This window comes from Diplotaxodon limnothrissa, linkage group LG20 (genome assembly GCF_057381915.1).
Source record: "Diplotaxodon limnothrissa isolate DT_005_m linkage group LG20, D_limnothrissa_male_GT1.1, whole genome shotgun sequence".
NCBI classification, from domain to species: domain Eukaryota; kingdom Metazoa; phylum Chordata; class Actinopteri; order Cichliformes; family Cichlidae; genus Diplotaxodon; species Diplotaxodon limnothrissa.
The window spans coordinates 26,899,284-26,923,699 of NC_140615.1; the positions used below are offsets into that span (position 1 = coordinate 26,899,284).

Below are 24,416 nucleotides of genomic sequence, written 5' to 3' on the forward strand. Positions count from 1 at the left end.
ATACTAACATAAGTTTTCCATGTTCAACATCTGAACTCATGGTTAGCATTCCAATATTTGTAATTTAGCAGTAAGAGCAACATCAGGAGAGACTTGGATTTTCTCAGTCATTTTATTGTTGTCCCCACTGTGTCAAGGAATTAACCTGAATCATCTTGAAGTACAAGTGTTAACCAGGTCATGGTAACTCATTGCTTTAATGCAAACACACGGGGACAATCAAATTAACGACCACAAACCAGAAATCAGTCAACTGTAATCTCATAACTTTATTGTCATAAAAAGAAATACATTTCTTACTTAATAAATTAAACAAAAATAAAATATCCAATACATTTTTCAAGTTCTTGTGAAATGATACCTGACATATTTGGGGAGGATGTAGATGTTTTATAAAAAAAAAAAATAATAATAATAAAAAAAAAAATCACATTCAGCATCACAGCTTACATCAAGACACCATGCGATGTGCATGTCAATAAAAATAAAGCACTGCATACATGACATTTTACGCTATAATAAAAGGGGCAACGCATAAATTACTGTAAAACCTTAAAAACAGGCCACTGTAAAAATATGACATTTAATTTAAATTAAGAGGTTACAGCCTCACAGATGACTCTGATGCAATTTCCCGTTATGAGAAACCTACAGACCAACTCAAAACACGTTCACATGAGCCAAACACACCCAGTGAAACAAATGCTTGTTTCCAGGCAGTCTGCTTAATCAGCAGGTCACATTTCCTTCAGAGGCTTTTATAAAAACAGTGTCATGTTGATAAGCGCTCATGATCCTGCTGAAGGAAACTGATAACACTCCAATACGTATTATGGAGTGACTTACTCACCGAACAAGTCATATGCATGCTTAACATGCTTACACATATTGGTAGGAACTTCAGAGAAAAATAACCTGATAGCCAGCTGAGTGAGATGAATGAAACACTTTTCATCCTCCTTTTTGGAAAAGGTGTAATTCACTTGAGGAAGCATCAGTGCCCAAGTCATTCTGGTGCAATGCCACATGCAAAGTCATACAGTAATGTGAAAAATGTGAACATAGGAACTCTTAAAAGTGGAATGGTGCAAATGTGGTGCCACAAATAAAAAAGAAAAATGCAAATGTTGTGAAACTGAAAATCTGTCAACAGAAAAATAAATAAATAAAGCATGATATCTAGGGTGATTCGGAAGCAATGAAATTACTAAAAACTAAGAATTAAGTGCCTTTCTATGAATTTGTGACATTAACATAAGGGAATTTAAAATGTGGCTAATGATACTCACAAGTATCAGACAGCATTTGTCTATTTGGAGGCACTGTCCCATCTCTAGGGCAGGCAGTGTGGAGTAGAGACTGGAAACGAGGGCAGTGAGCCAAGTCATGGGTGAAATAACTCAAATAGGTGCAACATTCCTTGAATCTCGAGCCTACTCGCACCTTTGTGTCTCTGTATGACCGTTTTACATGCACATGAAATACTGCATTTGGGGCTTCTATTTGCAAATGTGTAAATGAAAAACAGAGCTAGGTTTTTGGTCCTTGAATGAGAAAACCTATTAAAGAAAACGGTAACTTGTGCAGTGAATGCAATGAGCATTCGAGCCTCTCTAGAACCGAGGCTTGTGTATTTGACATCCTGGCTCCGTCAGACACTATGACTCCCCTGTTATATAAGCCTGCATGTGGCTTTGCCTGTGGAGGTGGAATGGGTGGGGGAGTCTGCCCTTAAGCCAGAGCCTCCCCTGAACTGCATCATGTGAACACAGTGACTAAAACTGGCAATTGTGAACACATGCACTTGTGACTTTGTGAGACAGAGAGCGATGCTTTCAGGGGAAGAAAGTGGTTGAGTCTGTGGATGTGCGCTGAGTGCTGAAAATGAGTGTGAAGGTGTGTCTGAGAGGTACAATGTGACGGGCTTAACCACGTGATGTGTGTGTGTTCAAGAGAGGTCCCCTATACTGCAGAGTTAGAATCTCTCTTTGTGGTCAGAGGGCAACTATGTTGTTCCCGTGGTTGGGGAAGCAGAACAGTGAGTTTGAGGGGTCGTCACAGTCGTTTGGCAGCTCTGCGTCTGCTGCTGCCAGTGGATTCCTGCTAATGACCAATTCCAGGCTGTCTCCGGCCTCCATAATTAAGGGCACAGTTAGACAACAGTCCAAGTCCCTGGTCCTTACACGGTTCACCTGGGAAATGACAACCAGTTCTTTTACTATTCAGTACACACTTCTTTTCCCTGAAAGAGTCATTTGGTGGACGAGAGCTATTATTTCATAAAAACAACTAATGATGAAATGCAAAGTGGTGTATAAACAGTAGCAACAGAGTAAAGAGGAAACACTCAGTGGGATCCCTTAGGAGCCTAAGTCTTTTGCAGTGTAACTGAGGGAGGTTTCAGGGTGACCTCATCCACCCCTAATGCTTAAAGTAAAGTGGTTTCCCTGTCTCCCAAACTCCAAACTGGAAGCTGGTTCCACAGAAGAGAGGCCTGAAAGCTGAAGGCTCTGCCTCCCATTCTACTTTTAAATACCCCAGCAACTATAAGCACTGTTTTGCTGTGACATAACACTAGGAGATCTTTAGGATAAAATGGGAGTATTTGTGACCTTGCACGTGGAGAAAGATTATAAGTTTAATTCTGAATTTAATATGAAGACAAGCTTTTTTTTCCTGTTTTTTTTTTTTTTTCCTTTTTTAAAATATTAGCCTTGAACAGCATATCCTCATCAAAAACAACTTCAGGATTCCTCACAGTCTTACTGGAGGTCAAGGTAATGCCACGTCATGTTTCTAATCCCAAGAGTGTTGCTTTCCGATGAATTATGACTGTGTGTCTTTGGCTAGTCAATAAGCTGGAATGAAAAATTGCTGCCACTCCTCTGTGGGCTGTGTTTTGATTCGATAGTGATTCACTTAAGCATATTCACCTTGCTGCGAATTTGTCGTTTGTGAATTTTTATGCTTAAAACATTATTTGCAGATTTTTGGTTTATTTTTTGATGGTCTGGAAGCAGACATGGTCACTATGGAGGGTTTTGGGGGCATCACTGGAAGAGAGAAGTTGTAGAGTGGGGTGCAGGACTGAATAATCAAGGTGTATCTAACAACGCAGCTGGTGAGTGTAAATGAAACGTCTCAGTGTTCTCACCCAACTTGCTGCAAAAAACCCAAAAAAACAAATGCATTTTCCAGCATGTGAAACTTTTTTTCCCCCCCTTTCCTTTTTGTAAAGGCAAACAGTACCTGAAGAATGCGGTCAAAAGGTTTCAACCCTGCTTGGTCAGCTGGGCCACCAGGCCGGATCATATTCACGTAGACACCCTTTTCCAGCAGCCCGTCTGACACACTGAAACCAAAGTCACGGCTTTCGCGATCCTTTCTTATAGTCACCTATAAACAGAGGGCAAATTGCAGTCATAGATAAAACATTCTTCAGCATTTGGAACCTTTTTCCTCATTGGCTTTGAAAGATGTACTCCAGCTATAGATTTTTGTGAAGAAAAATAAAACACTACAGAAATATTTGTATGCCTTTAGGTGAAGCAGAGGTAACAACCCCCCCACCCCCAACCAAACAACTCAGGTCTGACATTGACGGTTGAGTCATAAGGCGACTTTGACATTAAACATTTTCTTGAAAAGGGAAACATCAAAGTAGAGTGTCTGAATGAGACACGGAAAAGCTATTGTTTCTTGGTGATCACTTCTCTGGAAAACGTTTTGCAAGATATTTTGGTACTTGGCATTAAGCACTGCCTTTCAAAGAGTTAGATGAGATCATTTTCTGTTTGTACATAATGCTAAACTAAGCAACCGGACACCCGACAATAACTTAAGAATGGAAACTAGTTTAAACAGCTGACCTGGCTCTGGACTGTACATTGTGTCTTTTATTGTGTCCACTCCCTGTGTAAAGACTAAACAATTACAATGCCCACAGCCACATGGCTCTTTGTTTCTCAATTTCCATGTTCCCTAAAACAAGGTCGGCAGCTTTAACCATAACCAAATAAAGCAGGTTTAAGCTTGTACTTGGTGATTTTTCCATGATAGCATATAGGTTGTGTCAACTAAAAATATTGTTAATTTCCACACTGCAGGACTGATGCCCTCTATTACTCCCAGTCATGGTGCGATGCACATATGACGCCAAACAGACTTCTCAGTGGGCGTGTAGTCACAAGTTTCACAGATACTCAGGTAAAGCATCACATGAATTTGTCTCATGTGCCAGTCCCGACGAGGTAAGTCACGTAGAAGAGATAAACACGCATTACACACCGATTTTTACAGAACATGCTGTTCCATGTTCATCAAGTGTGCGTGCACTGGCAGGCCTATTACTACAGCTCAAGTTTAAAACCTGCAAATCGGATAACACGCAAGATACCAATGTAGGTATTAATTTTGTAAATGCAAAGTCTTTGAGATACTGTATTTAAACTTTGGTTTTCGTGAAAAATTGTCTCATGTACCAGAACGTGTGAGGAGATATCCAAAGTTAGAGTAGCTGATCTCTCACATACAACCCAAACTCCACAAATTTTGGGATGCTGTGTGAAATGCAAATAAAAGCAGAATGCAATGATTTGCAAATCTCACAAGCCTGTATTTTATTCACAGTAGAGGATACAAAACATTTCTAATGTTTAAACATTTTACAATTTCACAAAAAATAGCAAATTTTTAATATGATGGCAACAACAAGTGTCAAAACTTTCTATGGGGCAAGAAAGGCTGGGACGAAAACAACGACGACAACGACACGAGGCGCACACACACACGCGCAGCCTGTAATTACTGTACAGCGTTAAGAATAACTTTTTTTCTTCAAATTAAATAATTATTTCATGACCCTTTTTGTCACCTTGTGCAGTGCCAGAGCTGTAGGGAGCAAATTTTCAGAGTTGTCGCCTTTGACCCTGGATGAAACATCTCCGGCTCCAGTTGACATGTTCAGTTTGCTTTTGTTTATAGTTTCTCCATGGCTTCCTTCCCTCTTGATTGGACTTATTTCAGAGGGAAACACTGAGTCTTCATTTGTTTTGGTCTCATCTAGGTACAGACTAAGAGCGCTACCCGTCATGGATGCCTGAAAGACAAGAGAGGGATTATTAGAACATTTGTTTTAAAAAAATAAATGATTTAAAAGGAACAAAGACTTATTTAGATTCACACACATAGATTAGAGGCCAAGGCATTGTGCAAAAGCCTTCTGCAGTCAGCATGGCAGCAGGTGCCCAGCTTGCCTTGTCAGATTTAATAACAGATTATAGCGATGATGGTTATCGTAATGCTTCATCTGGCATGTTCATTTAGGCCAATGCAAGTCTGAGAGTACACAAGTAGGACAAAGCTAGAGAGGAAACTGAAACAGAAGGGGGATGGAGATAACAGGCGGGCCTACCTCCAGCTCCCTGAGAATCTCTGACTGGCCGCAGGTCTCGAGGTCCTGCAGAGCCTGGGACCAGAAGCTGTCTTCCTGGTTCAGGGTGCCATGGCAACGAGGGGGGCTGACAAATCTATGACAATGCAGGAACCAAAGCATGAGAGCAGTCCTGCAGTCTGGATGTTGGCGCTGCATACAAAGGCAGCATGGGAAATGCAGTTTTTTTTGGGGCTGCAAAGCTGAAGAGTCCTTCTGAGAATCTCTCAGGACCACAGTGAGGGTTTAATGTAAAATCTTTCTCTTGTAACAGCTCAAAAGCCGCAGGAGTCCATTAGAATAAGATAAAGACTTCAAATTCACAAAGTGACGTCACCCCCCAAAAAAGCAGGAAATCTAAAGCACATGACATAAAAGTTCAGGGGGAAAAAGAAAAAAAAAAGAAGAAGTGTGACGAGACAGATAAGGCTGATCCTTGGGCTCTTTGGATGTTTTTCTGAGGAAACTGTTTTTTTTGTATACGGACAGGGGTGACAGAAAAAGATGTACACATGTGAAACACCAAAGAGCTTGTGGGCAGTTAGTAAAGCAGATGAGAGAGAGAATACCTGAGAAAGAAGAGAAAAGGACAGTTTGGAAAAAGCCCAAAAACATGAAGGCATACAACACAAAATGACAAAATAATCCAGAATGCACTTTTGTGAGTGACCTTAACGATCAGGGAAAGGAAACATCACAGGAGAGTTTGCTTATACAACATATTATTGAATTAAGAAAACCACTTAAAGCTAAACTGACAAAGATGTCGGAAACAAGAAGCCACCAAGGTGTGTGACCACGCAGCACAAGAGCAAAAACAACTGCACATGTTTGACAGATGAGGTGGGTTTGGGTGTTGTCATGTTACTGAATAAGGATATTTGAGCTGCAACCTGACACATTGCACACACACAAAGCCAGTCCTGACAGATTCATCCAGTTAAAAATACTGATTTTTAAATTTTATTTGCTAATACTGTGTTTAATGCTGTCCCTGTTCAACTGCACCAGCATCACCCACCCTCAGACATTCACCAAACTAAATGTCTGGGATGGACCTCAGGGCCTCTGTACTTACCCAGGTATCTTGTCCCACTCATCCTCTGTGAATCTCCCATCATACAATGAGGTGTGGTGGACTAGGCCTGCAGAACTGGAAGTGGTTTGGCTCCTGTGCTTTGTGCGCCTCCACTCATTTGGGTTGAGCAGTATATCGGATCCTTTGTGAAGATATGTCCCTAAATGAAGAGAAGAAAGAAAAATCTCATTAGATGTGCAGGAGAATGTGGTTTATCTGAAGACTGCTCGTGAACATTAGATTTCACCTTGGCTACTGTAGCCTGCATCAAACCCCGAGCTATCCCAGGAGCTCATGGCAGAGTCTATACTGGGTATAGTGGCAGAGTAGAGCTCTGAGTGTTTACTGGTCTTCTGGGAGTCTGTCAGATCATCCTCTGTGTCGCTCAAAAACGCAGCTTCTCTTTCTAAAGGCCGTCGGCCGTCAGACTCTGGGAATGGACAGTGAGCTGGCATGAAACAAGATGTGCACTTTTTCACACCACCTGAGTAAAACACTGCAACACTTCCACAGCAGAAGCATTTATTTTCTGCCTTTTGTGTCCCTCATCTCTTAATTCCTTTGACAACAAGGTGTTTTGTAAAGATTTGAAAAGAATTTGCTTCACGCAAAGAGGGACTTTAAAAGCCCCAGAATATTTTTTTTTTTTAAATAAAGGATCTACTTAGGAATAATGTCTCAGATCCATAAAACAATTAAAGTAAAATTTGGTTCATTCTCTTCCCCTAACAATGAAAAACAAACGAAAAAATATATACGATCAGCTTGTTTCTTGATCTTGAGGGTGACTGACTCCCCGGCCATCTGCAGGAGATGAATGGCCTCACTCAGTGGCTTTCCTTTCAGGCTGACACCATTGATGGCTAGGACTCGGTCCCCTATATGGATGGCTCCAGTCCTGCAGATTTAGAAGAGCAGATGAAGCAGAGATCTACCAGACAGTACCAACAGAGATGGCCAGGAGAGCTGTCAGGCTGCCAGCATGCTGACCCAGACAGAAACAAAGAGGCGTCTTGTTACAGGAGAAAAAAAAAAAAAAAAAACTAGCCAGCCATTGTTTACTGTCTCATTTATTAGGAAAGAAAAAAAGAAGAAGAAAGAGGCAACTCAAGAGATGACCTGGCTTAAGGTCAATGCAGCACCATTTTCTTGTACTACTACCTTGAACCCCCCCTGCAGCTCCACATGTCACGCCCTGCCCTTCACTCACCTCTCAGCCAGGCCTTTCTTAGTGAGGCCAGAAATGACGATGGGATCAAAGGGCTCCTCTGTGCCAGAAATAGTGATGCCCAGTGGTCCGTTATATCTCTTCAACTCCACTGTGTAGATTATGGAGCCTGACATTTCCAACTCATCTACAGCATGCAAGGACAGAGGATAATGTACACTCAAGATATGAAGACTTACAATAAATTGTTTAAAACAAATTATCAAAAGAACGACTGATAATAGGAAGTATTCACATTAAAAATTAAACCGTACAATATTAGAACTGGAACTTTTCCAGTGTAAGAACCAGTCAGCCAGCACGGGCTCTGGGTATGTGAGACACGAGCTTCTTTTTTCCAGAAATGCACCACAGAAGAGTTTGAGGTCACTCAGCTGTTGTTTATGAAATGAAACCACATTTTTATGTTTGTTTGCTTTTGTAAATCTAGCATCAAACCGATCAAGTATTTCATGAGCAACAACTAATGATCCATGAAAATGTGGAACATGAGTTTGAGAGAAATGTTGACACTGGCCAATAAAGTAAAAAGATTAAGATAACTGGCGGAGAATGACAAATTGCCTTTTTATCCTTTTTGCTTGCCTTGAAGGCCATAATCGTCACCGAGTCACCTCTTCACTGCTGACAAGACTCATTGTCATTTCCTGTGTGGTCAATATTATTGTCACAGATAACAGAAACAAACTGCTTTTCATTTCAAAGCAATGACATTTCAAAGTGACCACAAATCTTTGAGAGGTTGCCTGCATGCACCAAAGAGTTTCCTGATCTAGATAAGGGTAACAGTTAGTCTCTGTGGTCATGCGCTGGTTCACACAGTGGGTCGAGACCTTTATTCTTCAGGTTCACTTTCTTATAAACTGGAGCACTTGTAATTTTTTTTTATTTTTATTATTATTAAATGAAACCACCCGAGAGGTTTAGAGGGCGACCAACTGACAAATATCTGACATCAAACCAGGACCCCTATCAAACCAAACAACTAATGGGATAATCTGGTTTAATCTCCGACAGTGCAATGTATTTTAAATGGTTCGTGTACCAATGTTGTCCTCATCTTTCTGGATTCGGAGTTTGACCATATCTTCTGCTTGTTCCAAGACATGCATCGCGTCTTCCATTGTGCAGTTTTCCAGACGCACCGAGTCGATGGCCAGCAGCCGGTCTCCGGGCTCCAGAGTGCCTGTTCTGCAGGACCCAAGAGCAAGAAGATCACAACTGTTAAACTGGGACCGGCCACTCCTCCCGACTCACTGTCAGAATCCTATTAGCTTCATGTCTCAGTGGGATCCTTGGGGGTGACCGTAACCTCACCCTCAGCCTACTCAACACTGAGCCCTTCTGAAATGAAGTTGCTGTGGCCTACTGATCCAGTTTTTAAACCTCAATCCAATTAGGCTTTTGTTATATAGTGGATAGACAAAATGTAATTTTGTAATTAATAATCCCACCTAGCCCCAGAAAACCTAGATCACCCTGAAGTGTTGAGAAGTCTTAGAAGTTTGACTTCTATTAAAAAAAAAAAAAAAAAAAAAATATATATATATATATATATATCAGTATGACCCAGCCCTGAAAAAGCTGGACTAATAAATCATTCAACATTATGAGCTCAACATGATGACAGCACATACCTGTGCGCAATGCTTCCTTTTCTGATGTCAGAGATGATGAGGGGCTTGCCAGGTTTTTTACTCGCTGTTAAAAAACAGAATACATTTTTTTGACATTTCAGGCAGCAAGATATGACGATTAAACCAGTTTAACTAACTAAGCACTTTAGTCTCTTAGTTTCCTTTTCGTTTTGTTGCCCTGTCAATGTCGGCTTCCTGCTTGTGTCTTTTTTTGTTTAAAGATGGTTAGAGTAGACAGGGTAATGATGACTGTTGGTACAGGCCAGTATTATTCAGAGGTAATGAGGTATGAGCTTCATGCCTTTTTTTCCCTCTCTCCTTTTTATGGATCACAGAACATTGATTCACGGGAGAGTTTCAATATGCAAACATTTTGAGCAACACTGCCCCCTTCTGGGTGTCTCGCATTCAACAAACCCACCACTGATGGTGATGCCCAGCTCCATCCCTCGCCGTTTGGGGAGTTTAACATGGAAAGTGCCGCTGCTGGGAACCACCGACTCTGATTGAGATTTAGAACAATGTTAAAAGGGAAAATGGAAAAGCTTATACGATTTCACAATATGAAGTTACTGTTCCTGTGCAATACCTGCAACATCGAACTCAATCTCCAGTGTGACCTTGTTAGCCAGAGCAGAGTCTCTGAGCAGCTGATGAGCTTCCTCCAAAGTGCCATCTTCAGTTGGGATCCCATTAATGAACAACAATCTGTCGCCAACCTGCAGCAGCCCACACCTTCACGCAGCAAAACACACAAATATGAAAAGAACAGATTTTAATTTCACTTTCTGCCCATAACTGTTTGAAAATGTGTTTTTTTTTTAATGAAGAAAAAGAAAAGGTTGTCGTGTTCTCAAGAGTGTGATAGTTTTGTTTTTAAAACCAGAGAAACCTGAGAACAAATGACAAAATATCAGCTTTTTAGTTCAAACTAATACAACCGTCCTGAAATAAATCCTCCCTTTATGACAATCTTAAATGTTCTTTTTTATTTCCAGGGGGAAACAGGAGCTAACGTTATTTTAAACAGGACAAATCTACAGATGTTGCTTAGACATGGCTGACAATTTTCTTCACCTCAGTGAAGGGAAAAACAAGTCTGTTTCTGGCCCTGTCAGATTTGTCCCAAAGGTCACGGGCAATCTAGGTCCTGTTGCCATATCTGCCAAACCTATGTGAAACCTAACCTTTGGGTAACCTTTGACTTAGCTTTCACTCTGGATGCTCACATTCAGTTTCAGGTTTGCTCCTGCTTTTAAATAACTTCAAATCTGTTGCCATGTTGAGCTTCATCGTGTCACACTCATCAAATCATTGTTTGTCTTAAAATGTGTCATTTCAGCAGGTTTATAACCAAGTCTCCTAATTCAGGTCCAGCGGATCCCCCTTAACGTCAGTGTTCACTTTAATATTCTGGTTTTTACTTTTAGAGCTCTGCATGGAGAAGCACCAATCATACATCCCCAGGAGGTGCCTGAGGTCATGTGATCACAGCATGCTGGCTGTGCAGCATATATGGTTGAGACGTAAAGAAGAGTTTTTGCCTCCAGACGCAGGATCTCTGAGAGTGAAATCAGTAGACTTGGTAGTCTCTTTCAAAAAGCAGCTTAAAAAATATAAATAAAAGTTAAAATCTTTGTTTTATTGTCTTATAAAATTATTACAGATATTGATTCAAGTTTATATTCATCGGGTATCATTTTTACTAGGGGTGCAACGATACACAAAATTCACGGTTCGGTTCAATACTTTGGTGTCACGGTTCGATATTTTTTCGATACAAAAAAATGTTCATGCCTTTTTAATTTGTCATTTATTAAAATTATAAATATATATTTTAAGGCAAAAGTACAGTTTTTAAATTTAATGTTGCTGAAACAAAAGTAATTAAAAAAATAAATATATCTCAGGGCTCTCAAAATTTCAAAATCCCTGGTAGCCCTTCGGGCAGGGACTCTTCAGTTTTTGGTAGCCCAAAATAAATTTAAGCAGCCAGAATAAAAAAAAGAGCAATTTTTTGATTGATGTTTTGTTTCCTTTACAATATTATACTTTAATGTATAATATTGTAAAGGAAATAAAACATTAATCAAAAATTGTTGAAAAACAAATTACAACATTGTATAAAAATTACAATCATCAACTCAAATACTTGGTTCTAATTGAACAGAAATTTCTATGAACTTGTAAGAACTGTGTAGGACATGAATCAGTCTGTGTCAGATCCTGAATTTGAAATTTCCACTGAAGTCACGGGTAAGAGACAAGTGGAACCAAGATCTAGGCCATTTGCTTTTTGAAGTTTGCAAAGACTGCTAAATGTTGCCAGTGGTAGTTCACTCTTTGCAACATAGTACACTGTTCTAAACAGATTTTTCAGGTTTATTTTTAGTATGTTATTTGCAATCTGTGTTTGTTCTGGGAAAGATATTGCAGACTGAGCAATAATGTATTTCTTGCATTTCTCATGGGTTCTAATGGGGCCTTTCTTAAAATGACTGGTCCCAGTAACAAAGGCGCTTGTCGACTCAGAAATCGAGAGAAAACCAACAATACACCTGGCAGAACATCATGTTATTTATACGGGTGCACATAAGTGGTCCGCATGTGCGCATTCGCTGTCAAAATAAAAGACGCGCACCAGATAAGAGGTCGCAACGCGCGTTTGCGTCCATATAAAAAGCACTGTTTTTGTCCACTAGAGTGGGATTTTCACGGCACATTCCGCACCACATCTCTGTGCGTTCATCATTTGTTTGAAGCCAGCTCACCTCCTGCAACCACTTTTCCGAGAATACGTGCTGCTTTTGTGGTTCGGACTCCTTCTGACATTTGTTTGGAGGTGGAGGAACACCAAAGTAATTGCTTAAATGAGCTTCTTCGACATCTTTAAGAGTTCTAAACAAATGTCTGTCCTCCTCCAGAAAATCTTATGTATGCAAACACGCGTTGCAACTTCATATCTTGTGCGCGTTTTTTATTGTTTTTTTTTTTTTTTACAGCGAATGCGCACCTGCGGACCACTTATGTGCAGCCGCAGTCATATAGCTCGTCATATTGCAGCCACAGAAATTCTTTTGTCCATGAAACCATAAAGTTGCACTTTCTTTTTGCCTTATAGTCTGATTTGTCATAACTTCTCCGTTTTGTGGTAAGCTTTTCTTCGGCTGTCACTTCTTCACCCTGACCTGTCTTATTTGGCTCAGCAGAACTAAAATATATATCCTGCTGCTTTTACACACACACCCACACATAACTGTCAGCGATTCTCTGTGCGATCAACCTCTCACATGTTTAAGCTTGCTGCGGGAGATTTCACTTGTCATGTTTGCATAGTAAGCTAACAATTAATAAGACGATGTCAGAGAAATTGGTGCACAAATTATCATCACTTACAGATCAGTGCTGTCGCTCTCTACACACAGTTCGTGCGATTGCAAAGTGAAAGCAAAAAAACAAGCGCAAATTCAAACGCGATTTCAATATGTCACATATTGACAGTGGCTCATCGATGCCAATGACATAATTACCCAGCTACATTTCCGAAAGAATGCAAAAGCATTGACATATATTTTTCCTTCCTACAAAAGCCCGACGGGCAGGGGAGAGAAAGATTTTGGTACCCCGACTGAAAAAAATCGCTAGCCCCAGGACGTCGGGCTAGCGATTTTGCGAGCCCTGTATCTGATTGAGGAATCACTCATCTTTGGAAAAGAGAGTTTATTACAGAGAAATGTCTCTTTCCCAAATAAAAGCTATACTATACGCTTCTTCTGGGCTATATTCCCAGCAGCATATTGTAGCGGGTCAGGGCTGTTCGGGGTTCTGTTTGTACAGTTATGTTTTGTTTATGTTGCCATAGTGACGGGTGACGCCCTCTCGCTGCGACGGTGTGTCCTTCCGGGGTCAGAGGGCGCCCTGTGTGTTGTTGTTGTTGCTATGCGGTTGCTGTGCTGAGCAGTTAGCTAGCGGCAGTGTTGTTCTGCAGATGTCAATAAACGGCTGTGCTCCCTGGCTAGCTCACGGGAAGCAAGACCAAACGACACCTCCGTCTCCTCCTTGTCTGAGCTCGCCACATTGGTGTCAGAAGTGGGATGATGGTGGCACCCCATGTTCTGACCCGAGTGACTTTTCCCCCGCCGGTCGTGACCGGCCGGTGCGCCAAAAGAAGGCACCTGGACATTTGCAGGACTTTGTGTGGGGTAATGGGGTCGTCGGGGACGACTGACCCCTTAGCGGGTCAGGGCTGTTCGGGGTTCTGTTTGTACAGTTATGTTTTGTTTATGTTGCCATAGTGACGGGTGACGCCCTCTCGCTGCGACGGTGTGTCCTTCCGGGGTCAGAGGGCGCCCTGTGTGTTGTTGTTGTTGCTGCTATGCGGTTGCTGTGCTGAGTAGTTAGCTAGCGGCAGTGTTCTTCTGCAGATGTCAATAAACGGCTGTGCTCCCTGGCTAGCTCACGGGAAGCAAGACCAAACGACACCTCCGTCTCCACCTTGTCTGAGCTCGCCACAATATTAAACATATCAGGTCCCCATAAGGAGAATCATGTGCTAACGGCTGTCTAAATGACTCGGGTAAAGTTTGTAGCATACATGCTTGTTGTTTTTGTCTGCTTCCACTTGTCTTTGCACTAGGATGATGTCGCGGTAAATGTGCAGTCATATTCGTTGTGTTCCCACTAGTGCTGTCAGCGTTAATCTCGTTGAAATGACGTTAACGCCACAACACTGCAAATCTCCGTTAACAGCTACCCCTGATCGCCCTGTGCGTGGGGCTAGACGGCCAACACGTTAACGAGCTAACTGCGCTAACACACTAGTTCCCACCCATGTAATTGAGCATTGCATGGCACATCCAACATACTGTTTTACTTTAGTCCATGACGCGCTTACCTTCAGGGTCATACGTCACATGAAAACCAAAATAATTCCAAACGCCAGATCTGAATGAGGGTGGGGGAGGTTCAATTTGCCATGTTGCAAGGAGAGCTTAACTTCTGTCTTGCTAGCTTGCCCTGCACTCTTCCTTCTGAGATGCTGTCTGTGTTGAGCTCTCAGTGGATCTGCGCTCGACAGTGCAGCCTAGGCGGAGTAGTCGAACGCAGATTCACTGAGCGCTCAACACAGGCAGCATCGTCAGAAGGAAAGTTGATAAAATTACAAATTTTGTATTGTTCGATACATATGCGTACCGAACCGAAAGCACTGTATCGAACGGTTCAATATCGATACGAGTATTGTTGCACCCCTAATTTTTACCATGTTGTCTCCACTGAGTGGAGGTAACAATGAATCCCAAACACGTCACCACACACACCAAAATCTAAAGCAATCGGAAGCATCCATTTAACATAAGCAAGGCACGTTTGAAACTCTGATGAGCCACACTGTGTCATGTACTTTAACACCACATGTCAAATAGTGTGAATGTTTAAAATGCCATCCATAACATGAAATGCAGGCCCGAGGCTCGACATGAACACATTCACAAAACTGCCCTTTTGTGAACTTTAAAACTACCTCCGCACGCAAAAATGTATGAAGGAGAAAAAAAATGTAAAAAAATATAACACATTTAAATTGTGAGTTCAAACGCAGAGGCCCTGTCAGCTAATATTAATTCACTAACCACCGCTGCTCATTAACCTTGTGGGGAGGTTGAGACAACAGCATCACAGTCAGATGCTGTACTTGAGTCACTCCTGTCCAACTGCTGCTGGACTAATCATGTTACAACACCCAGGGGAGGCAGCCCTGCACCGCCAGCAGACACCATCATTAATCTTGCACCACAACAACAATAGATAGGCCTACTACAAGTTGGCCACATCTGAGCTGCGTGTTAATTAGACTGCAACACAGAGTCTTGGTCAATACAGAACACAGCTGTAATGTAATGTAAATATTAATGGTTGAACCCTCAGCAGCGCTGTAATCTTGGCTGGCCACACGCCTCTTTTTTTAAGTGGAGATTTATGGGATTTTTCACTGAGTGGGTTTGACTTCTGGAAATAGACATTGCTGCTGATAGAGTACCACAGGAATGATCAGTTACTACCTTTATATTCAAGGGAAGGGCGAAATGCATGCAGCAATATCTCCAAAACATCTCACACAAAAACCAACAAACCAACCAAAAATGTGCAAACTTAATCTGACATGTAATACTTCCAACATGACCTTGTTGGTAACTTCAAACCTTGCCAAGAAGATGCTCAAAACTCAAATATCTGTCTTGTAAATTACACTATATGGGCAAAAGTACAGGAGCCGATTGACCATGGAAACCTATGCCTCAGCTTTTGGTGTTTGCCAACTATTCACATAGTTGTTGTTGATCCTGTCAGTGATGGCAAGTATATAAAATCTCAACGCATCCTGTATAGAAATTGAATAGGAGAATTTAGGGGTGATTTCTTTGTCATTTAGATATCAGGCTTTCTTCCCCCCACAAATGGCAGGTCATTGTGAATAATTAACAATAAGGCACTCTAGTTCAAGGTGACTGCCTACATGATGTGTGTTTACTTGTTAGGCGTCTCATTGCGTTACCTCTCAGCTGGGCTGTCGGGCTCAATAAAGCGGATGACCGGGGGAGCGGATAGGGTTTCTGTGGCAAAGACACCTCCCTGCAGCTGGATCCCAAAACCTGTGAGTGGATCCCCCCTCAGGATGACCTCGCTCGTTTCCACATGAAAAACCTGTCCCCCCGGGCCGACAGAGCTCGATGCCAAAGATACTGTGGGAGGAGGAGGGAGGGAAGGAGGGGACACATCAGAGGCAGACAAATAGTGCAAGAAAGGGATTGTGGGAGACAGGGAGGAGGTTAAGGGGAAAAGACGTGCGCCCACAGAGATGACATGGGAATGGGAAGGGAATGAGTCACTTAATCAGAGTTTATGTCAGTCATGCTTACGTCAGCAATCAGTCAAATCTGTTCACACACACAAACAGGGTGAAACAGTAAAAAGGTGGCTTGCATATTAAAAGCTCAGTTCACTCAAATAACAAAACACTAATTTTGACACTTTACAGCAAACAGCTGCCCCCAAATGACCATAGAGCTGAATCAACAACCCCCTCCCTGTAATCCAAGAGTCCTGCAACAAATTACTAGCTTAGTTGTACCCAATTCATTGGTAAGGTGTATATCTTGCGCTTCTGGAACCAAAAAAAGCTGCACAACCTGATTAAAACAGTTTTAAATAAGAAAATACTTGAACTGAACCAAGCCTTTAATTTGGAGGGGAAAGAGGAAAAAGAAGGTGGTTTGCTATACATGAGCTCTTGTGGTCCTTCTTTCTGTTCCTCCTCTTGCCGGTGGAGCTCCGAGGGCTGGTGGGAGTGATGGGAAGGATGGGGCAGGGTAGCGTGTTGCTACCCTGGCTGCTGAAGCCTGAGGTGGCTGTGGAGGAAGGGGAGAAGCCACCACTCACCAGAGCTGAAAGGAAACACGTATCAAAAGGCTGGTACAGTAAGCTCTAAATTCATCATCCACAGCAGCACCATTGGAACATGCAACAAAAGAAAGAAACCAGTGTTGGGGTAAACCTCTTGGAAAAAAGATTTAACAATCATACTGAAGAAAGGGCTCCTGCTGTGGTGTCTTGCCAGCAGCAGTGCTGTCACAAGTGATAACTTACATTTGCAGTGGTCCTGCTGGTTGTGTGGGTGGCTTGGGCTGCTCCATGTCTTGCTGTGGCTGGCATGTGGGGGATGGTAGTAGTTGCCGCTTTGGTCCCAGTGATGATGGTTGCTTTTCTGCACTTTTACTGCAAGCAGCAAGGAGGAAAACACACCGACAGAATGAATGAAGCAGCGGCGCGTCTCCGTTTTCCACATTTTTAAAAATTCTGCCCATGAAATCACACTTTCATTCCCATGTCTAAATTTATACCATACCACACAGAGCCTGGAAGGATCATTCAGAGCAGAGTAATTGATATTTAATGTGTTCGTCATGGCACGCTAGATTAAATCCTGTGGTTTAATGTATTTTGTTGAGCATCTGAAAATCAGTTCGAAACACACCGCTCTATGAGAAGCAATCTACAATCTAAATTGAAATCCTTACTCTTAGTAGCAAGCTTCCAAAGGGATGATTTCAAGTTGAAGATCATTCTTCTACATTCATTTTCAAAAAAGTCCAAAGGTGCAAAAAGAGAAATCGGACTACTGCTGGACATGGCAAGGAAGTGACGCTAGCTGTGGAAGCATGTGGCTTGACCTTGATTGAGTGCAGCTGAAAGCTTGATTGGTGTAAATGTAGAGTGTCTGTCTCTGCATCTGATTGTCAGTCTATATGGTCTGCTGTAATTCTTTTCTCTTTTTTTGGGTGTTTCTGTTAAGAAATTAAGCTTGTTGTTTACGCTGAAAGTCATCTTAGCCCTGATGCCAGAGCCTATGTAACACCGAGTAGTCAATCAAGCTGTGTTCATGAGGCATTCAAAGGGAAGCAGATGACCTGCTGTGTGACACACACCTCAATAATTAACTTTATTTAAACAGATTAACTCAGCTAAATGTGTCAAAAAAATGCTACACGTGACAGTAATCTTTGCTGCTTCGTCTGGAGGCGTCTAATCTCTGACGACTTGCTCTCATAGATGAGGATTTGCTAGAAACATGGATGAGTACAGTTGCGCTTCAGATGTTGCCATACTCTGAGAATTTGGTTGAACAATACATGAAGGAAAACCTCTGGCCCTTTTCAGGAAACTACTTTCTATCTGACTCAATCAAAAGAGCTGAAAAGCTCTGGCTCGGCTGGCTTATATTAAGCTCACCTAGGGGAATCTCTCCAAGAGATGGTGCTTTCATTCCACACTGGTGGAAAGAAACATTAACGCCTAATTTCTTAGTGGCCGTATCAGTCTTCTTAAATCCCCAGAGCAGATTAGACAAATTGCATCTTATAATCACGTCTTATCCTGGAGGGGGAAGAAGCTGTGAAAAAGCTGCGTGCTATCGTAACACCACAACGCCTCCTTCAAAACCAGATAAATGAGTGAACTGAAATTTAATAAGATGTGCCCGTAAATTTATAGGGAAGCGATAGCCTGCTGTGATTTGAGTTGAGATGCTGTATTGATTACAGTTCAAGGATTTCAGCCTTGACAGTATTCATCCATGTCACATGTATTTGCGCCGTAGTGATAAACATTAGTGGTGGCAAGATAAGCTACATTTACTCTGCACTTTATTACGATATGGAATACATACATAATCTCATATGTAGAATAAAGCAGAATATATAATCATTTTCATCAATTCAATCATTTCAGTGTGACATAGGTATCTTTAAAGTAAAATATCCAAATTCTTTCCTCTGTTTAGACGATTAAATATTTTCAAAACATATTAGAAGAAACCAAAAAATATATATATAAGAAAAGCACTGCAGACCAGACCAGAGAAAGAAGTGAAATAACTGTGGCTCATTTCCCTTTTGTTGCTTTGTGATTCTTCCAATGGCTACATGTTAAGGAGTCCCTGCAGCTGCTGACCCAGAAATAAGCCTGCAGAACGTGGCAACATGATCTCTGACAGAGAAAGGGTGTGTGTGTGTGTGTGTGTGTATATTTGTGTGAGGCTTGTTGGTATGCAAAGAGGCAGAGTGTGTACCCAAAGCCAGAGGGATTGTGGCCGTATGCACACACAAACACACGGACTAATTCAGAGTGGATGGAGGAAGTAAGCAGGGAAGCAGTGAGGCTCTTTAGAGCTGTCGGGAATACGCAGAATACAAATGGTGAGGACTGCATCCTGGATCCACTGGATTTCCACACAGTGCTGTGGTGATTAAGGGACAGGTCGCTTATTTGAGATTTCTCTGTGTGAATCATTTGCACTGATGTGCACTGAACATTTTTATTGCATTGCACTGATGCACTACTCATCCACATCCACTAAGTCTTACGGAGAATGGCCTGCTTTTTAAGCCAGGCCTCGGTGGCTGTTTGAGTAGTTTTGGCATTGGTGTGGCTCCTTTTTTGTTGTTGCTTACCTTAGACTCTTATGTTTAAAAAGCCCAGCTTTACAGCAGAAATACAGCAAAAATTTACAACCTGGTATATAACACATTTATCTAGTTTTATCTTTAGCTCACTTCCAAAGAGTCAAGGTAAAAACAAAAAATTAAAAAACAACTTTATCAATGGCCAAAATGCCAAACTCAAGGCTTCAAACTGTATTTAGAAACATCACAGTTGCTACATGTCCACTTTTTACCACAGATTTTTTTACCAGCCGCTAAGATTATTTTCGATCTTTTGCCAAACAAGTTCTTGCCTCTTCTTTATCAGTTGCCTGTCTTCCTGGTACTTAATAGTTGTGTCTGCCGGCCTAGAAAGTTTCATTTTCATACATTACCTTAAAGCTGACCTTTATCTCCCTGTCTGGGTTTCATTGACTGGGCTCTAATCAAAGTCATTAGAAGTCTAAGAGCAAACCATGCCTGACTTTAGCCACAGTAATCATGTGATAAATTCTTTTGATCACAGAAACTTAAAGTGTGCCAGCTGGAAATTTCTTTAAAAGCTTATTCTGATTTTATTGTTTTAGATGTCGAGATTCAATATTTTCCTCTTTGTAAAATTCAATATCTTCTAAGTTTTTGGCCTTGTTTGATATAGATCTAAGCAACTAATGCACTTATACATTAAAAAGAAACACTGTCCATCACCTGTTGCAGTCCTGACATAGAAAACCTGTCTCCTGTTTTAATCTGAGACAGCTTCCTCTGTCACTACTGTCCTCTTTTCCTCCATAACCTTTAAGAGCCTTCCTCTGCTTTTTTCGTGCCACCTGCAGGATGTACCTGTGTCATACGGCCTGATGGGAAGTCTGCTCTGGCTTGCTGGAAGAATCTCCAGTTTGACAATGTCAGAAGTGCTGGCGAGTAGCTGTGCTGCTTCCATCAGAGAGCAGTGCTCTGTGCTGGTCCCGTCTATGGACAGGAGGATGTCACTTACATGCAGCGCTCCACACCTGAAAGAAGTGAGACAGAGGCGGATGGTGTGAGGAAGTTTTCTATCAGGAAGCTGTCTGTTCAGTACTATTATTTGTTTAAAAAGTGAGTTTCACCTTTCCACCACACTGGCTGCTTTTATCTTGTCGATAATAATAACTTGTTTGTTCCTGTAGACTGCCGTGGCGAGGCTGATCCCCAGGCTGGCAGAGGGGCCTTTCACTATCTCCACCAGCAGAGGGCCTGAGGCTTGCTGCACTGCCTCTGAAACCATTCATATAGACAGATATGAGAAATATCAACCAAGTTAATGAATGCATCTAAAGAACCTGACTCAGTAATGGATGAACTCACTGTGCTTAGTTTTTTAGTCTTACAGATGTTAGTCGCTGTGGCATACTTGTTCATTTTATAAATACACACATTATTTTCTTTGTTGTTGTCATTCAGTCACTAGGATTTTGGCTGTCCTCTAAAAAGCAGAGGTTTATAAACGGGATAAAAGCTGGAAATAATATATTTTTTCCCTCAGTTTTTATAATCATATTAATAAGGTCACCAGGACTCTGAGAAATTGGTGGATGCATCCATATCAAGCAGGTTAGACTACTGCAGTGCTGTATTTGCCGGATTATCCAAATCATCAGTGTGGCAACTTCTGCTTGTCCAAAATGCAGCATTTGAACATATAACTCCAGTATTGAAGTCACTTCCTCGGATGCCAGTTTAACACAGTCTTCCCTTTAAAGTCCTTCTGTTAGTTCATAAAAGCTCCCAATGCTTTGGCCTTTTACTACATCTCTGACTTGCTCAGTGTAAATAACCCAACTAGAGCTCTCAGGTCATCAGGTGCAGATCTCTTAACTGTTCCCAGAATTAGATCTAAGTGTGCTGAGGGTGCTTTCAGTCGCTGTGGTCCAGTTCCTGGAACATGTTGCCCACTGACCTGAGGTCAATTACAACTGTGTCTACATCCAAAAACAGACTCAAAATCTTTGTGTTGTCACAGGCTTACAGTTAATAACCATGTGTCTGTTTGTGCGTTTTGTTCTGTTTTTCCTTGTAAAGTTTAATTGTGTTCTTTTTACCTTAAGACATTGTAGAGATCCATATATTTTTTAATGTTTTTACCTTATATGGGAAGCACACTGAGGTCACTTGTAATAATATTAATAAAATTTACATTGACATTATTGTTAGTTAACAAAGCATTTAGACATTAATATTGTTTGGCAAGTTCTATTCCACATGTCTTGATGATAACCACACAGAGAAGTTAAATATCTTGAGTGACATCTTCTTTGCAGGACAAATGTTGTGACACTTATTGCTCATAATTAAAGTTAAGCAATGTTTCAAATAAGGAACTTTAATGAATTTTAAAAAGCACAACCAGTGTATTCTAGATCTTAGTGTTTTATTCGTTTCCTAAATGTATTTTTCTTGTAATTGTGAATCCTGTGGCTGGTCGAATCTGGAGCCAGCAGGTCTGAATCCTTAGATTCCACACACAGGATATGTGTGAATATGTGTCAGCTGTCCTTGGTGACCTGCCCTGTTTTGCATAGAGCAGTTCAGAGTGTGCAATCTTGAGAATTAGTCACTATGATCACATTGAGGTTATAATTAGGTTTGTAGTCATGCAGTGTGTTACTGAACTTAGAGATATAGCTTTCTACTTTTTACCCAACAAAGAGGATGTTTGGTAGAATATCAGTTGTGCTGGATTCTTTTTGTGTCCTCAGGCTGACTTATGTTTGGTGTTTTTTTGTTGTTTGTTTTCCTTTTTAACTCCATTATTGTTTTAAACTGAGCTTAACAAAATAAAACTGCAATTCCAAACTTCTAAAAATAATGGTGGTATGTACCATTTATTGCATTATAGTCCAACCATAACTCACTTAAAGACACAATATCATGAGGGAACACACTAAAGTCAGCGTATGAACACGACCACAGGCTGTACGCAGGCTTTGAACAAGCTCCATTTTTGCAAGTCTGAGAAAAATAATCCTGGTGTAATAAAGGTGACTCAACTAAAACCCATTACTAACTGTGGCATGTGACCAAGAGTGAAAGACGTGCATTGTGGGAAATGTAGAATCCAGGATTTTTTGTCAGGATATCCTGATATCTGCTGCTTCAACTTATTTATGTAAGCTGTCATTATGAACACTCCAACTCAATAGAAACACTAAATCACAGAAGTGCTTATTAACCTTGTTTAAAACACACAAAAGACAAAAAGTAATAACTAATAATGATTATTTTATGGGGGAAACATTGTGCTATAACAGCTTTTAGTGTGTGCTTTGATATCAGCATTTGATATCATTTGGGCAGGTGAACAGATTATTAAGGGTACTGGGGTTGTTGGATAGCAGAGGGACATAACTGGGACAGACTGATACTATCAGTACAATCAATATAATCAATACACTGCTTTGAAAACTTCCCATCTTTTCTCCTTAAATAGCATCACCAAGGATTAGGGGACATGCAATATAATATCTCCCTTTTGCTCCAACTTTTATTTAGAAAGAAAATGGTACAAAAAAGCAACATGTTTTAAATTTTTTTTTTTTTAGCAGTCATTGTTCGGGAACAGACAAACACATTTTCATGAAACAATCGTGTCCCCTTTCCCAGTGTGCTCTCGGGCCGTCTCCAACACAGTCACTCAGATCCACACAGCCAAACGGCCACATGATTTACCCTCAGAGCAATGCTGCCCTATATGCCTCCACATATTCCCTGTGTGTGTGTGTGTCTGTTTGTGTGTGTGTTTGTGTATGCTCACCCATGACAGAGACGTCATACTCAATCAGGAACAGAGCTTCCTGGCCGCTCTGCATTAACATGGTCAAAGCGTCAGCGTGCCTCTCCCGGCTCAGAGGCATCCCATCTATGCTCAATACTCGGTCTCCAGCCTTAATAGTGCCCTCTCTGGAGAAACACAGATGGATAAACAAAGAACAAAAAACAAAACATAAACAACCAGCATAAGATGCTTTTACAAGCAATCGTGCACCAGTCACAGTAGATGATTAAGCAGTTCCACATGAATGTTTCCTCCCAGGTGAGATGAAGGATAAATGAGATAAACAACCGTTAAGTCTTTGACGGTGAATTATGTTCACTCCAGTGTTTAGTGCTCGCAGTTTTCATGTGGGAAAAAAGTGCAATGTTACATTAGCCTCAGGATGAGCGCTGGCCTTTCTGCTTTGAAGATAACATACTCTGTATGTGTCAAAGCCACAGTTTCACAGAGTGGCTTGAATATATGGTAATGAGGAAGAAACAAAAAAGTCTGCCGCACACATACAAAATCGTTTCAACATTATTTTAGGTGCATTATTCTAAGGCCTAAAAATCAAATTCCACCTGAACAGCAAATGTTTTAATAGTAAATTATTAAAACACATCTATTAGGAAAGACACATACACAGTACAGATATATGCATTCATGCATTCGTAGAGTAATGTGAAAAGCTCACTCATGCATTCTCAAGACATAAAATGCAGGCAAGAAACATGAATGGCTACACTTGTAATGCATATAGCCTAAAGATATAAACACTGTTTCCAGTAGACATCTATCTTTGTCCATATCTGTGTCCTTATCCTTACCTATCAGCCGGACCTCCAGGCCTGACGCTGGTCACCACCAGAGGACGAGATCTGCGCCAGTCTTCATGGAAGCCTCCTGACCCAAATCAGAAAGGAAGAAAAGAAAATCAGAGCACACAGATCAATGGAAAACTATATGTATTAAAGGACTGGAAAAACAGAGAAAAACATTCTAGGCACCCACCTCTCATGACAAAACCAAAACTGTTGCCCTCCTTGTGTAAACACACCTCGATGCTTTTGGTTATGACTCCTGAGGGGTTCTGGACTAAGAGTAAAGCAGAATTGACAAAATGATTAAATAAATACTAGCAGTACAAAAGGTTTGTCAAAAGTTTGATTCCAGTATAACCTGAAATGTTGAATTTAGAAAGTTGATTACTTGGTAATAGGTGAATAACTTTATGTGTTTGACCTTCTGGTTTGCAAACAGAGCACTGCC

The 24,416-nt window shown here is 41.2% G+C and overlaps 1 protein-coding gene across 5 annotated transcripts in view; it reads right to left on the bottom strand.

Annotated features, from left to right (window-relative positions):
* Nucleotides 1-378: 378 nt before the first annotated feature.
* LOC146611081 (glutamate receptor-interacting protein 2-like) overlaps nucleotides 379-24,416 on the bottom strand; it is a 32,858-nt gene continuing 8,820 nt past the window's right edge. For 4 of the 5 annotated variants that reach the window (XM_085343978.1, XM_085343977.1, XM_085343980.1 and 1 more), the window contains exons 5-24: nucleotides 24,159-24,242; nucleotides 23,975-24,050; nucleotides 23,145-23,290; nucleotides 20,461-20,608; nucleotides 20,195-20,364; nucleotides 17,019-17,147; nucleotides 16,655-16,816; nucleotides 15,928-16,114; nucleotides 9,964-10,109; nucleotides 9,796-9,876; nucleotides 9,375-9,438; nucleotides 8,783-8,928; nucleotides 7,720-7,864; nucleotides 7,268-7,407; nucleotides 6,757-6,939; nucleotides 6,510-6,669; nucleotides 5,414-5,528; nucleotides 4,874-5,098; nucleotides 3,250-3,396; nucleotides 379-2,192 (exon numbers count right to left, since the gene is read on the bottom strand). In XM_085343978.1, coding sequence (XP_085200104.1) covers nucleotides 1,995-2,192; nucleotides 3,250-3,396; nucleotides 4,874-5,098; nucleotides 5,414-5,528; nucleotides 6,510-6,669; nucleotides 6,757-6,939; nucleotides 7,268-7,407; nucleotides 7,720-7,864; nucleotides 8,783-8,928; nucleotides 9,375-9,438; nucleotides 9,796-9,876; nucleotides 9,964-10,109; nucleotides 15,928-16,114; nucleotides 16,655-16,816; nucleotides 17,019-17,147; nucleotides 20,195-20,364; nucleotides 20,461-20,608; nucleotides 23,145-23,290; nucleotides 23,975-24,050; nucleotides 24,159-24,242 — 2,852 coding nt within the window. In that variant the 3' untranslated portion in view covers nucleotides 379-1,994. The remainder of the gene's footprint in view (nucleotides 2,193-3,249; nucleotides 3,397-4,873; nucleotides 5,099-5,413; nucleotides 5,529-6,509; nucleotides 6,670-6,756; nucleotides 6,940-7,267; nucleotides 7,408-7,719; nucleotides 7,865-8,782; nucleotides 8,929-9,374; nucleotides 9,439-9,795; nucleotides 9,877-9,963; nucleotides 10,110-15,927; nucleotides 16,115-16,654; nucleotides 16,817-17,018; nucleotides 17,148-20,194; nucleotides 20,365-20,460; nucleotides 20,609-23,144; nucleotides 23,291-23,974; nucleotides 24,051-24,158; nucleotides 24,243-24,416) is intronic. The other variant, XM_085343981.1, reaches the window with a different exon arrangement.